Genomic DNA, 15,000 nt, shown 5'->3' with positions numbered 1-15,000 from the left:
TTTAGTTTGACTTACGCCCAGTTAATGTACGCCCCGTTTGGAAGCTATCCGACGCAGCATGCTTTCTAGCCTAGTGAACAGAACAGGAGTTACAAAACACGAAGTCAAGACAGTAAGCCACATGTGAACGTAGCATGGTTGGACAGAAGGCATGGCACAGGCCTATCAGCAGACGACTGCAATGGAGATACATGGCATGTTTTCCTGAAGCCGTTCCACAGACATGTCTAATTTGAGACATTCACTCACTCATTTTCTACCGCTTATCCGAACTTCTCGGGTCACGGGGAGCCTGTGCCTATCTCAGGCGTCATCGGGCATCGAGGCAGGATACACCCTGGACGGAGTGCCAACCCATCACAGGGCACACACACACTCTCATTCACTCACACACACAAACACACTACGGACAATTTTCCAGAGATGCCAATCAACCTACCATGCATGTCTTTGGACCGGGGGAGGAAACCGGAGTACCCGGAGGAAACCCCCGAGGCACGGGGAGAACATGCAAACTCCACACACACAAGACGGAGGCGGGAATCGAACCCCCAACCCTGGTGGTGTGAGGCGAACGTGATAACCACTAAGCCATCGTGCCCCCCTAATTTGAGACATTTTTATTGTAATCCAAATCAGGGCCATATCTGAAAGGAACAGCTCAGAGGTCACACAGATTGTGTAAAGGCTAAACGGTCTTTTATGTCATCGTTCACCCTGATCAGCGCTACTGCATGAAAGAAAGGCGTTGACTTGAGCTCTCCGATAAGATTTATCTAACTCGCCTCTAAAAAGCCATTAGACAGCAAAAACTTTGGAGGAGGGAGGGGAAAGAAAGATTTTGTTTTCAAAGCAGGCTCGGTCGCTGTCCTATTATCCTGCCAAGACCCATATATCTCTGACAAACACTCACACATGGCTTCGGCCCATCGGAGAGCAGGAAATCTGTGGGAGTGAAATAGTTTTGGGTTTTTTTGTTGTTTATAATTCCCGTCACAAACTCCAGCTTGATTTTCAGACAATGTAGGTCCTGTGGTTTATTAGCGTATACAATGATGGAGTGATCACTCCCACACGAATGTCCTGCTGTTCTTCATTTCATACAAGGCAGTTATTGCATCCATGCGGCTCGAAAGACGCGCGCACTCGACCGTTAATGCACGCACTAGGAGAAATCGAGTCATGAAAGAAAACGACGTCCACTATAAGGAAGAAAATCAATCAGAGGCCTATCTGTTAATAATGCACGATGTGAATCCTCAGGCTGAAGACAGATTAGCAACACAACCTGCAGGTTATCAGTAGCGCAACATGGAAGTGATTAAAAACGATGTAAACTGGGGATTTAAGGAAGAATCTGGATGTTTAACAGATCAATATCACCAAAATCAGAGCTGCTCGTGAAAGAAAAGCTCATCTAGAATTAATATGATGTTTAAGAATTGTTAACAACGGCTAGGTTTAAACTCATCACCAGTAGACGTTGGTCTGTTTACACGTCGGCTTTCCTACGTTATCAACAACGCCATTCGAGCTCGGCGCCAGTGGGGCTTTACTGTATTTCTACCTCAAAACAGTGGCACTCTCACACCATCAAGCTAATATCACCGTCATTGACATCAGCTCGTAGATCACTAACTAGCCAAGTCTCTGGAGTATCTAGGTGCATTCTGGGAGTTTGAGTAAATTGAAAAGCTGCAATGTCTCCATTAATTCTTGATTGGAATTCCCATTAACATGAAATAATAAAAAACACGAGTGAGTGAGTGAGTGAGTCAGTGAGTGAGTGAGTCAGTGAGTCAGTGAGTGAGGAGTCAGTGAGATTGTCAGAGAGGGAGTGAGTGAGTGAGTGAGTCAGTGAGTGAGTGAGTGAGTCAGTCAGTCAGTCAGTGAGTGAGTGAGTGAGTCTGTGAGTGAGTGAGTCAGTGAGTGAGTGAGTGAGTGAGTGAGTGAGTGAGTGAGTGAGTCAGTGAGTGAGTGAGTGAGTCAGTGAGTGAGTCAGTGAGTGAGTGAGTGAGTGAGTGAGTCAGTGAGTGAGTGAGTCAGTGAGTGAGTGAGTAAGTGAGTGAGTGAGTAAGTGAGTGAGTCTGTGAGTGAGTGAGTGAGTAAGTGAGTGAGTGAGTGAGTGAGTGAGTCAGTGAGTGAGTCAGTGAGTGAGTGAGTCAGTGAGTGAGTGAGTAAGTGAGTGAGTGAGTAAGTGAGTGAGTCTGTGAGTGAGTGAGTGAGTGAGTCAGTGAGTGAGTGAGTGAGTCAGTGAGTGAGTGAGTGAGTGAGTGAGTGAGTGAGTCAGTGAGTGAGTAAGTGAGTAAGTGAGTGAGTGAGTCAGTGAGTGAGTGAGTGAGTGAGTGAGTGAGTAAGTGAGTGAGTCAGTGAGTGAGTAAGTGAGTGAGTGAGTAAGTGAGTGAGTGAGTGAGTGAGTAAGTGAGTGAGTGAGTGAGTAAGTGAGTGAGTGAGTGAGTGAGTAAGTGAGTGAGTGAGTGAGTGAATGAGTCAGTAAGTGAATGAGAAAACTGCTGCTCTTTTGGGTTTAGAAGCCATCAGTGAAATCTAATCTTTAACTAGAAGCTCAGTGTGAAGTTTTCCTATAAAGTATTAGCATAAACCAATTCACTATAACACTATGGTACAGTGTGTAGCACCTTCCCCTTAATGCTCCAGGGGCTAAGGTTCAATCCTGAGCTCAGGTGTCTGTCCATGGTCTATTTCACATGTTCTGTCTGGCTTTCCTTAGGGTTTCCTCCAGCCTCTCAAAAACCTAGGTGATTATAATTGAAGATGATTTACATATTAAATTATGTATATTTTTACAGGGAAATGTTCAGAAGCTACCAAACTGCGTTGCACTAGTAGGCAAGAGAGATTAACGCTAATAGATGTGTTCACTGCATCACATAAACTTCTGAGAGAATATTTGCCTTCATCCTCACATTTAGAGGCTTCTTCAAGTACTTAGTTTTTGTGGTGGAGATACATTTAGCTAAGCTTCAGTTCCTGACACAAGCCACAAGCATCAGCTGTGGTTTCTACCATTAACACTGATGCAACGATTTTCAGCGTTTACTGGAAAAGAAGAAAAACACACAGAGAACAGAAAAAAACCTAAACGATTCAAGGAGAAATGAAAAGACGTTACGAATCATGTGTTTTCTGGTGATTTCTTCATTTTGACACCACCATCTTCTGGAATTAAAAGATTTCTTTTCTGTATTACGGATTCGAACCGTCTCTCATCCGAGTCTTCTCGTTTGAGATGATCTTGAGTCATAAAGATTGTAAAATAGCCAAATACGGACTTGTTGTGTTGTTTTATTTCTTGTTACGATGCTGCATGTATCACATGGCAGAAATTGAGAAATGTGATGCCCCATAAATTAGATCCTGCATCAGTTCCACTGTATTTCTCAGCGTAATGCTCTGGTAATCGAATCGTATTGGACATCAGCTCTGTTTAGGGGAAGCAAGTATCGACTGCCTCTTTGAAAAGAAACAAGGGAAAAGCAGCCCATGAGGCAGAGCAAAGCATACACAATCTCTCGATTTGGTCAAGGACACGAAACCCATCGTGGGGTTTAATGCATTTACATTTACAGAATTTAGCAGACTCTCTTATCCAAAGAGACGTACAAATGTGCTTTTGAGTCTCGATCATTGAATACATTAACTCTGGTCCACTAGGTTACAGACTTAAGATACCATGAGCCTAAAACTCTGTTTAAAGTTTTTCTTTAAATTCTTAAAAAAAATTAAATAATTTTTTTTAAACAGGGGATAAAGCGCTAGTTCAAGTATTTCATGAAGAAGTAGGTCTTCAACCATCGTCTGAAGATATCCAGTGACTCAGCTTTCCGAGCCCCTAGGGGAAGTTCTTTCCACCACCTCGGTGCCAGAACAGAAGAGTCATGATGTATAACCTCCCTCTTACTCTGAGAGATGGTGGGACCAGTGAAGCATTGCTGGTAGATCTGAGGGAGCGATGATGAAGGCTTTGAGGTGAGATGAGGCTGGGCTGTTTTTGGCTTTGTAGGCAAGCATCAGTGTTTTGAATCTGATGTGTTCAGCTACAGGAACCAGTGGAGGAGAGCAGCATTGAGGTGGTGTGGGGAACATAGGCAGGTTCATAGGTAGACCTGACAAGAGGGAGTTGCAGTAATCCAGTCTTGAAATGACAAGAGACTTCACAAGTACCTGAGCAGCCTGTGTGGACAAAAATGGACGAATCCTTTTAATGATGTAGAAAAGAAACAGACATGATCTTGTCAAATTAGCAACATGAGAGGAAAAGGACAGTTTATTGTTCATGGTTACCCCAAGGTTGCAAGCTGTGACTGAAGGGGAGATCAAATCATTGTGCAGGGATATTGCAAAATCATGACCTGGGGATGAATCACCTGATGATCAGCAGTTTAGTTTTGCTAGGATTGAGCTTCAACCGATGAGCCGTCATCCACGACGATACGTCCGCCAGACACGCTGAGATCCGAGCAGAAGCTGTGGTATCTGAGGGTGGGAAAGAGAAGATAAGTTGTGTATCATCAGCATAGCAGTGGTAAGAGAACCCATGTGAGGAAATAACTTTACCAAGAGAGTGAGTATACAGAAGGTAAACGAGAGGACCAAGTACTGAGCCCTGAGGGACACCAGTGGAAAGTCTGAGAGAAGAAGATTTCACTCACCTCCATCTCAAAATCTCTTCTGCTGCTATGGTTAAGAAATGTGACAATGAAGGAGTAGGGGAATCCTGGCTGTGAGATGTAGGTGCAGTCAGGGCAGATGCGAAGGTCCTGCAGGTGACGCCAGGGGGGTTGACTAGAGTATTGTCTTTGTAAATTGTTTCGACTTTTACTGACGTTTCTCCTTTGTGATAGTTTTGCAAGGAATAAAACACGTGAAGGAAAATAATCAGTGACAGCGTGGTGTGATGCAGAGTTATATATAATATAATATATAAGTGTTTCTTCTACCTCTTAGACTATAGCAATATGCCAGTGCATTTTATCCAGTTCAGAGTTTTAACGTATTGCTGTGGAACTTCATTGAGACACGTTACTTCTTGTTATCGCTTATGTTATAACAGCTAGAAACAGCTGTTCCCTCACCGACTTCTTTGTGTTTCCCTTTAAAGTGGGAAAAAATACTGAGAAATACAGAGAATAATCCTGTGGCATTGGAGACTCATACATTTTCCATAAATAAGCAAATCAAATAAAAATTTTACATCAAAAACCCATCAATTATTATACATTTTCTTGTTCTTGTTGAATATAATTCAAATTCAGCATTTAATTAACCTTAAATTAAATAGATTGTCTGTCATACCAGTCCCTGTAAAATGGGCTGCTAATATCGAAACAAAAATGTACAGGTTATTATTATTATTATTATTATTATTATTATTATTATTATTATTATTATTATTATTATTATTATTATTATTTTATAATAATTAATATAAACTAATAAACACGTCTTAACCAAGCAGAAAAATTATTTGAACAGAGCTGTTGTTCGTGGACTTTTAAACGCCTGATTTTTAATGGTTTCTATTAATTTTTGTCTGTGATTATTTGTTTTTTTTCCTGTTAATATTAATATATATAATATAATATGATATAATATAATATAATATAATATAACTATTTTCAATTGAGAGATATAGGCAAAGGTTTGGGGATACTTGACCATCATACCTATAAGTGCGTTTAATCCTAGTTCTCATCAGTTCATCCCAGAGGACACCCGGGTTCTTCCGGTCCAATCGTGTCTTCATGGATTGTGCACAGGGGCATTGTCATGCTGGAACAGGTCAGTTCCAGTGAAGGGAAATTGTAATGATGCAGCATAAAATAAAAGTCCTACAATTGTGGATGTACTGCATTGTGGCTACAGTTTGGAGAATAAGACCGTGACGGTCAAATTTCACTTGCACTGAAAGTAAAAGTTTTCATTATGTACGTGCGTTTTTATTTTTTATTTTTGTAGTATAAATTTATATTAAAATTTATAATAAAAAATTTACTGAGAAACAAATTAAAGGATAAAAGGTGACCTATAATTAATTTATTATCCAATACAGTTGGTTCTTCTATACGGTCTAAATATGATTCATCCACAGAGAATATTTGGTGGTTTATTAAGTGCTGCCCTTGTTTTATAGCTGGTGATGTGCACACTGGTCTCAGAGGTGATGAGCTCGGCTAATTGCAGTACCAATAAGCAGTCTAGGTCTGAATTAAAGACTAAGGTTAGTATGTCTATAGAGTAACACTCTGTCCCAAATTCATGTGTACTCACTGACCTTACCAAAGCATCAGACATTTGAAGATGTGTCTCAAACCCAAGAAGGCAAGCAGTCGGTCTTCACCTGATAAACCCACAGATCCACTGGTTACATTATATTGAGCCATAGTTACTTGTTAGATTGAATTTTGAGAAGAACTCGTTTGGGACGCGACGCAATGCATTTTTATCATCACGGCGGTTCTGACGTAGTGCACCGCGCTCTGTAGACGGGCTGCATGCAGCAGCGCGTGAACTGAACAATAAAATGCTAATCTGATGATGAGGATGAGGATGATGAGGAGAATTAGGATGCATTGAACGGGACAGCCGGCGACGTCAGCGATCGATTCTCTGTTGCACGTTTATGATGTGAGAGAAGCGGCTGCACTTTGCAGAGACAGCGAGGAGGGGGACCTGCACCGGGAAAAACGGGAAGAAAATCCCGGTAAACACGCCGCGCACTTGTGACATCTCAGCTTCAAATTCCGCAAATATAAACATTCATGCATGCGTAGCTGATTTCTCATCGAAGACTGAAGCATGCGCCACGTCGGGACGTTAGTATGTCTGTGTACGGTATGCGTGTGCGACGCGTCGCGCGGCTGCGGGGAGATTCAGTGTGGCGCTCGAGCCAACGGCAGCGCCACGTCGACGGGATGCTGCGATTTGCCGCTGCGCACCTTCGCCGAGCACGCGAGCTGGCTGGCACGGAAGCTGTCCGGGCTGCTGATCCTGCTCGCCCTTTTCGCCGTGGGCTACTTCGTGCAGCGGCTCGTGTGCCCGCGTCACCGCCGACGCGGCCGCGCACAACAGGAACCCGAGTCGCTGTTAGGGGCGCGCGCCACCGCGTCGCAGGACACGCTGCTGGAGCGTTTCGAGGACGGCGGAGGAATGGACGGAGTGGACGGCTTCACATCACCCGTTTTGCAGCCGCCGGCCTACGACGAGGTGAAGGACCTGCCTACGTACGAGGAGAGTGTGCGCGCGGCCGGGGGAAGCGTCAGGCCGGCTGGAGTCGGGCGCGAGAGACCGGAAGCATCCAGGATCTTCAGAAACTCTGTTTGACGCGCATTTTTCTTTCTCAAAACACTACAACACATTTATCCAAATTCAAGTGCAATTATAAGTGATGGCGGTGTGTTTTAAATGTAGGTGAGTCGCTCATGACCCCAGAACTTTTCTAGTGCTGTTCCTTTTTTTCTATGCTATTTATAAGAGACTCTACACACTCTGGACTGTGTGGAGCTCTGAGTATCTGAGCTGGGAAGAAGTGGAGCTCTGCAGGCTGCGTAGTGACGTTTGAGCAATGATATTTTCAGCAAGTGTGAGTGAATAAATAATGAATATTTACAGCAACATTAATCAACGCTATGAGATAGAAATATTCGTGCAGTTTTATCTATAAGGCCGGAGACTGTGACACTGTCATATTCCTGATATATGACTATTTAGATTTTTTATATGATACTGAGACGAGAAGTAAAATAATCAGCATGGACTCAGGGTAAAGCAGTAGCCCACCCCAGAACACCCCACAGCTGTAATTTTATATATATATATATATAAATATATATAGATATATATATATATATATATATATATATACACACACACACACACACACACACACACAAACACAATTCAGTTCAGCTGACCTTAATCTTGCATAGAAAACTCTGCTAATTATCCAAAACCAAACTAATTATCTGGTTAATACAGACGTGCAGCATACGTCGAGGCAAGCAGGCCGAGACCTATAAAATATGATATTTCCAGCATGAGTGTTTAATAAGGTGTAGTAAATTGTGCAAGACTATTATATCTTTTCAAAACATTGATATTCTAAAAAGATTTTAAAGAGCTTACATCCCAAGTGCAATACAATAAAGCGAGTTTTAAAGCAAGCAAGCAAAAAAAAAAGGAGTACAAATGAAAAAAACAAAAACAGCCTATGATGTTTCCGATCAAGGCCGGTGGTTTCATGCAGTTCATTAATCCGGTTCCCTGTGCCCTGTATCATGTAGCATTTTGCAAAGATTGCTTGTATCTAATATGATGGGCCTGTAATGCACAAGGCTTTAACATGAACACATTACTCAGATACACGTTCATTAGGTTGCTAGATCTGATGCATAAAAATGGTTTTGGCAATTAAACGTTGCAATCCATATCAAACTTCCTCTGTAAACAGACAATTTGTGTCAGCAGTGCAGTTATTCAATACGGCGTTAGCTGTTCAAATAGAGGAAAAATTGAGCCCAGATCAATGGGCATTATGGAGCATTAGATGAGCAGGACTCTGGAGTTCAAGCTGCTTTTGGAGATTCGATGCAACCCCCCCTGTAAAAGTGCTTTTAATTATAAATTATAAATTAGAGCTATGCTTGCACACACCTTGCTATGGATTTGTACACTTGAACTGACCACCAAAACTGAGTTCAGAGTCTTTGACCTCTATGAAAATGTGCGAGTGCCCCAGCGGGACGTGTGCACTTAGGACAGGGTTTTACAGAAAGTGAGGCGTTCCTCGTTGAGTCATGGTCTGGCATTTCAATAGCCATTCCGTCACTCATGCATTAAGTCTCTCTTTTCTGACATTCAAGAGTTCCGAGAAGTGGACTTCGGGTTAAGGCGTTTTCACTGAGCACAGAGGAGCAGCGGCTCCCACAGTGAACCCGTCCTAAAGGAGTGGACAGTGCATGAATCAATCGGCATGACTTTTTTACACTATTAGTATAAGTTTTTTTTTTACGAACATTTATCCCACCTGAGCATGTTGCGTGTGTTTTTTTCCCTTTAATTAACATCCTATTTAACCTGCTTCTCTGGTTAGAACACAAGCTTGTCCACATAAAATCTGCAGTCACTTCAGGATTCCAAACACATTACACTTTTCATCGATCACAGAACACAAAGTGCCACTTTCAAGGAATTGTTCGAACGTGGATGCTTTTCAGAAGGTTTCATCATTTCCCTGCACATTAAAGTTAACTTCAGAACTTACAGAACAAGGCAATAACCTGATTAATGTACAGAAATAGCGTTACATTACTTGGATATGATCAGAATATATATAAAGAGTCTTGCCCTGATTTTTTTTTCAGAACGTCAGGTATATGAGAAATACCATGTTAACAAATATCTACTGGTGTATAGTGCATTATTTTAAGTCTAATAAAGACTTCAATAAAAAAATAAAAAAATAAAACAGTCCTTCCTGACTATATACCATTATTATTATTATTATTATTATTATTATTATTATTATTATTATTAATACTGATTTAAAAATTTTCACTACATTATGGCAAAAATGGTATGATTGTTTACATTTACAGCATTTAGCAGACACCCTTATCCAGAGTGACTTACTTTTTTTTTTTTTATCTCATTTTATACAACTGAGCAATTGAGGGTTAAGGGCCTTGCTCAGGGGCCCAGCAGTGGCAGCTAGATGGACGTAGGAATCGAACTCACAACCTTACGATTGGTAATCCAACACCTTCACCGCTAGGCTACCACATCCCTATGTTGTTATGTTATGTAGGGATAGGGGGGTGTTTATTTTTGCTGCTATGGTATCTATGGTCGCTGTAAAGCAATACAAATTTCAGGTGCACTGAATTACATCATGATGATTTTTCTTTCTTTCTTTCTTTATTTTTAAAAAGGCGACAACATTTTGCACCATCTTCAAAACTCCAAGTAAGGGAATATGTTTTGCAAGGATTTTAATATTTTTATTTATTTATTTTTTGTCCCTTCGGTTTGTTGAACAGAGTCCCTTTGCTTAGTTCAGGCTTTCCCTGTCTTTGTCTTTGCAAGTAAACGGCAAAAATTAGCACTAATTGTTTTGCTGCCAGGACCTACGGTATAAACCGCATAATCAAAACATACGCGCTGTCGGAAAACTGGCCGCATTCGAACGATCGCTTGCTAAATATTTCACTTTGGCATTAGCGGTGCTGTTCATGTTCATGGTGTTTATACTTACAGGAGCTGATCTCTCTATTCACAGTAAGTCAAATTTTTTTTTTTTTTTACTGATATACATCTAAATTGTGTAAATCAACACCGGACAATTTACACACGATTCATACCAGATGAGAGAGAAAAAAAAAAAATCAACATCTGGATTTGGATTTTGTGGGGATTTCCTGTAAAAGCATTGATCTACAGAAGGAAGGAGCTTTTAGTGTTACTGGAAATAGACGGTGTTTGAATGAATGAATGAATAAATAAATAAATAAATAAATATGTGGGGAAGACCAGCAGGTTTCATGAAGTTTATGCTGCATAATTAATTATCGTCACCATTTCGCTCTCGTGGACAAAACCCGAGCCAAGACGAACAAACAATTTGTGGAGAACAACAAAGTTTGTCTGAGGACTGAATAGAATCAAACATAAGAAATATGAGACACAAACGAAACGTATTGGGGACGGAAATAAACCTCGTTTCGACCCGAAGCTCACTTTGGAAAATGTTTCCGTTTATGTGACCACGTTTTAATGACATAGGCAGGACGTAGTCAGTTTCACTCGTGTGCCATGACACGGACTTACGTCGTCGCAGTCGGTTATATAATTCAGCCTTAGATTTATTTTTGGGGTCATCTTGTACTTTATAACCAGAAATAACCCAGAAAGACAATTCACACAGACTAAAGATGATGTATAAGGTCACGTTTGTAGTGCTGCTGAAATCGAGTAGATAAATCTGTGATATTGTGTGTGTGTGTGTGTGTGTGTGTGTGTGTGTTTTAACAATAATAGTTTATACTTAATAAAAGTGTGTAAGAGTGAAATAATCTTTCAGGAAAAAAAACTGTTTCTCAGTCGTTTCTATTTAAGGTGCTTGGAATCCATCACTTATTAAAATCTAAGCACTTTACTGTCCCTTGAAAGAAATTCATAGATTAATATCTAACGATTGGCACGGAAGCGATAGAGCTCGATGACAGCGAGTCTGGAGTACAAGACAGACCGCAAATGCTTGGCTGTAACTCACTTAAAACGACGAACCCGATGGAAGCCATTAGTTTTATGATACGTCACGGATCGGCTAAGTACATGTCAGTGCAGAGACCTCATCGCGTCGAACGGACAAAAAGCTAACGGTTATGGACAGGAAAAAAAGAAGCGATTGAACGGAAGATGGACAGAGATATTAAAAAAACAAAAAACAAAAAGAAAGAAAAAAAAAGAGCAAACAAAACTAACACCTATTCTACAGAGTAACTGCTTTTCTAAAACGTAGCCTAACATTTAGTGGCTTATTTTTGTCCTATTACTGTTGCTGTTTGTCATGAAGCACGTTAGAGGTCTTCTCGGGTCTATAGAAACGTACCCGACCCGAAGTGACCCGGATCACTTTTTACCCGAACCCGACGTGCATAATTTTTTTTTTTTTAAGAAAGACCCGACCCGAGACAAACCCGGAAAAATCAGACCCGAGTCCGACCCGACGGCAATTTTTTTTTACCCCGACTGGACCCGGATGTTGCGTAACTCTACACTAAATTAACCGCTACAGCGTGGTTTCAAAATTGATTGACAGGTCTGTTCCGACGTAAATTAGCTTACCGCCAGCCAGACGTCGCTAGCCACATGTCGCAAGCGGTCTTGGCAAACAGAGGAGAGGTTGGAAGAGGACTCGAGTCGAGGCACACACATGGGATACAGTAGTTCGGGTCTTCTCGGGTCCGTTCGGAAAAAACACATTCATTTTAAATTACCCGAGACCCGACGGCGCTATTATTATACCCGACCAGTGTCCGAGGTACACGTGAAACCTTTAGACCCGAACCCGCTCGGGCCTCGGGTCGGACCTCGGGTCTCCGTATCTAAGTGGACCCGTGAAGACCTCGAAAGCACGCTCTAAAAAGATTAAGAGCTTAAAATAATAAAATGAAATTCTGAGGTATCTTGTTTCACGCTGCTCATAATGTACCTGGAGTTAACGACGGATCCCAGTTAGTCATAATCTGATGTTTCACGCTGTTCGTTCCTAATCCCTGGGTCAACCTTCTAATGTGTAGATTTGCTCCGTCGGTCTTTGTGTAAGTCGGTTCGCTCTTCTCCGTCACGCAAACAGAAGCCGAGACAAACTTTAACAGAGGTGTGTATTTATTATACAGCTATTATACATCATTAAGCAAGGCTTTTTGTTTCATCTAAAAAAAAAAAAAAAAAGGAGCGCATACATAATTAGCTTATAAAGAGATCAGTGCTTACATTTAGCAGACTCGCTTATCCAGAGTCACATACAATTTATTTCTATTTCTACAACTGAGGGTTAAGGGCCTTGAAACGGGGGCCCAGCAGTGGCACCTTGGTGGACCTGGGATTCAAACGCACGACCTTCCGATCAGCATTCTTAACCACCAGGCTACCACGTCCCTTTAATGCTTACGTGATTACATGATTTACTTGACAGAAGAATTAACGGACTCACACGACGGACACGCAAGAGGAAACAGATGACCGGTGCATTACACCGAATGACCCAAAAGTTACTTATCCAAAGTACTTCGACTCGAGGAGTCTGATCTCAGGTCTCAGAACGACCGTCCTGCTGAGGTTTCTGGGTAATGTCTGTTTTTCAGCGATGAGAGGCCAAGCTGCTCCTCACAGAAGAGTTGGCTGCTCTTTCTCTCTCTTTGGCTAGCTCCATCTCGATCTTGGACTGGATCTTCTCCCAATCCACCTCCACCTACACACACACACACACACAGACACACTCACGTCATGCCTGAGCACACGCTGGGCAATAACAGCAGGGTTGGGAAGGATAATTTGTGTATTTGTTCTGGGCTACTGATTACCTGATTAAATCAGCAGCAGTGAGGAGGATTACCCAAACTAACCCATGTGCTCTTATACCTACATCATTCATTTGAATTCTAGTCCATTTAAAAGTGATATACTGCAACAGGAAATAAAGCATTGGCTGGATTTCCATCTGATAAAAAAAAATGCTCCCAACCGGAGCCCGAGCCGGATTATCGGTGTGTCGTGTTTCACCGTTCTGTCTGACTTCCTGTCACGAGGAATACCTAACGTCGGATTTCTTCTATCTGATGTTTTCGTTCCGCTTAATGACTGGAATTAACACGGCGTGTCCGTCTCGTGTTCCGGTCTCGGATCTTTCCTTCGACGACGGCTCGTTCGAGCGTTTTCTGCTTATCGGATTCTATCATCTTAAAGGATTTAAGGAGTGAAAAAAAAAAAAAACGAGAAGGAGAAATGAGAGATCACCCCTTCGGAGTACTGCAGGAAACGCTTGTTGGTTTCTTCTTTGCCAAAGTCTTGCAGGAACTTCTGTCTGTGTGCGAGGACGGTGTCCACATGGGTTTTGTGCTTCACTGCCAGTTCCAGAGCTCTGAGGAAACAGCTGTGTTAGAGAAAGACTTCCACACACACACACACACACACACACGCACACACACACACACACACACACACACACACACACACACACACACACACACACACACACACACACACACACACACACACAAAACATTTACAAACAGCATCTAACCTGTCCCAGTTGAACAGGTCAATGTGGATCTGAATGGCCTGGTATACAAGGCCTGCTTGTAATAATGTAGCTTCGGCCTCTTGTACTTGTCCACTGAAGAGTTGTATATGAGCCAGGGAGGATTCCTTAGAGGGCAAATCCTTTATAAATTTTATATATTGCACTTTATCCACCTATAGAGATCATAAACAAAACACACACAGAGAGAGAGAGAGAGAGAGAGAGAGAGAGAGAAACAGAGGACCCTTTCATTTTAAAAGCAGATCCGAAACAAAGCGTTAATTGATAAGGTACGGCTCAGAAAGGTGCACATTTATAATGTATGCTCACCTCTCTGATGGACGCGTAAGCTGTCTCAGCTGTGTTAAGCTCTCTGTTAGCCATGGCCATACCAGCCAGACATGCCCACAGCGCCTGATCCTGCAATGCACACAAACACACAGACGACAACATTCGGTCTATCAGCAAGCAGAAACTCAAGGGCTTTAGATACGTTCGATTCGATCGTTTATTGTGATGCTTCTTCTGAACATTTCCTCGTCAGCACGCATGCGACTAACAGACGGAGATGTTAATCTGTGACGGCAGAAGGAAGACTTAAAAAAAAAAAAAAAAAAAAAAAAAGTGGATTATGTGAATCGGTATTCGGAAAACGGGTCGGATTAAAATCTGGAAAAAATCTGGACCTTTTTTCTCCGTCGTCTATAACGTACTTTGTTGTTTTTATTTTAATCAGGCTTTCTGTAAAGATCCTGTCGTGTTGTAAGGATCCAGATGAAGATATGTGCAGGTAAAAAAAACAAAAAAACACGGTCAGTCTCCCTTAAATAGCTCTAAAACGATTCGCTATCTCCGTGCGTTTTTTTTCTTCACGTGAAAATAGTGAACGTAACAAAAACAGACCGAGGACTAAATAATTTATTGGGTGATCAGATACTGGCTGTTAAAATGTCTGCCATTCTCCTGCACCACAGTCAGGATTAAATATTTATGCTGCATTCGAGGTGAGGTTGCAACTTGTAAAAGTTTGTTCGTGTGCGATTATTAGCTCGGGTCTTTGTATTTCAAATATTTACAACGCTGGGTTATCGGGGACGTTCGGTGGGACGGACCGGCGGGCCGAAGGACGTCTATGGAAAAACTGTTATAGGTCGTGTTTAGGTTACAGTTCACTT

At 41.9% G+C, this 15,000-nt stretch overlaps 2 protein-coding genes and 1 long non-coding RNA gene across 4 annotated transcripts in view; 1 reads left to right on the top strand and 2 right to left on the bottom strand.

Annotated features, from left to right (window-relative positions):
- Positions 1 to 3,770: 3,770 nt before the first annotated feature.
- Positions 3,771 to 5,659, bottom strand: LOC113646824. Of its 2 annotated transcripts, none has more exons than XR_007139063.1 (4): positions 4,962 to 5,659; positions 4,674 to 4,854; positions 4,306 to 4,497; positions 3,771 to 4,194 (listed from the first exon to the last, which is right to left on the bottom strand). It is a non-coding gene; the product is annotated as an uncharacterized LOC113646824 (long non-coding RNA). The 2 variants fall into 2 exon arrangements; XR_003441534.2 differs by having other exon boundaries at positions 4,389 to 4,497; positions 4,962 to 5,654.
- Positions 5,660 to 6,347: 688 nt separating this feature from the next.
- LOC113646822 (uncharacterized membrane protein C3orf80) lies at positions 6,348 to 7,809 on the top strand. The gene has a single exon (XM_027153282.2). The coding sequence runs from the start codon at positions 6,820 to 6,822 to the stop codon at positions 7,342 to 7,344; it is 525 nt and encodes a 174-aa protein (XP_027009083.1). The 5' UTR covers positions 6,348 to 6,819; the 3' UTR covers positions 7,345 to 7,809.
- A 4,581-nt stretch (positions 7,810 to 12,390) lies between these two features.
- Positions 12,391 to 15,000, bottom strand: part of ift80 (intraflagellar transport 80 homolog (Chlamydomonas)) — a 17,710-nt gene continuing 15,100 nt past the window's right edge. The window contains exons 7-10 of the mRNA XM_047806044.1: positions 14,156 to 14,367; positions 13,826 to 13,998; positions 13,540 to 13,663; positions 12,391 to 12,994 (exon numbers count right to left, since the gene is read on the bottom strand). Coding sequence (XP_047662000.1) covers positions 12,884 to 12,994; positions 13,540 to 13,663; positions 13,826 to 13,998; positions 14,156 to 14,367 — 620 coding nt within the window. The 3' untranslated portion in view covers positions 12,391 to 12,883. The remainder of the gene's footprint in view (positions 12,995 to 13,539; positions 13,664 to 13,825; positions 13,999 to 14,155; positions 14,368 to 15,000) is intronic.

Source organism: Tachysurus fulvidraco, chromosome 22, assembly GCF_022655615.1.
Source record: "Tachysurus fulvidraco isolate hzauxx_2018 chromosome 22, HZAU_PFXX_2.0, whole genome shotgun sequence".
Lineage (NCBI taxonomy): Eukaryota > Metazoa > Chordata > Actinopteri > Siluriformes > Bagridae > Tachysurus > Tachysurus fulvidraco.
The sequence above is the reverse complement of the archived record's forward strand: the minus strand, read 5'-3'. Positions and strand labels throughout refer to the sequence as shown.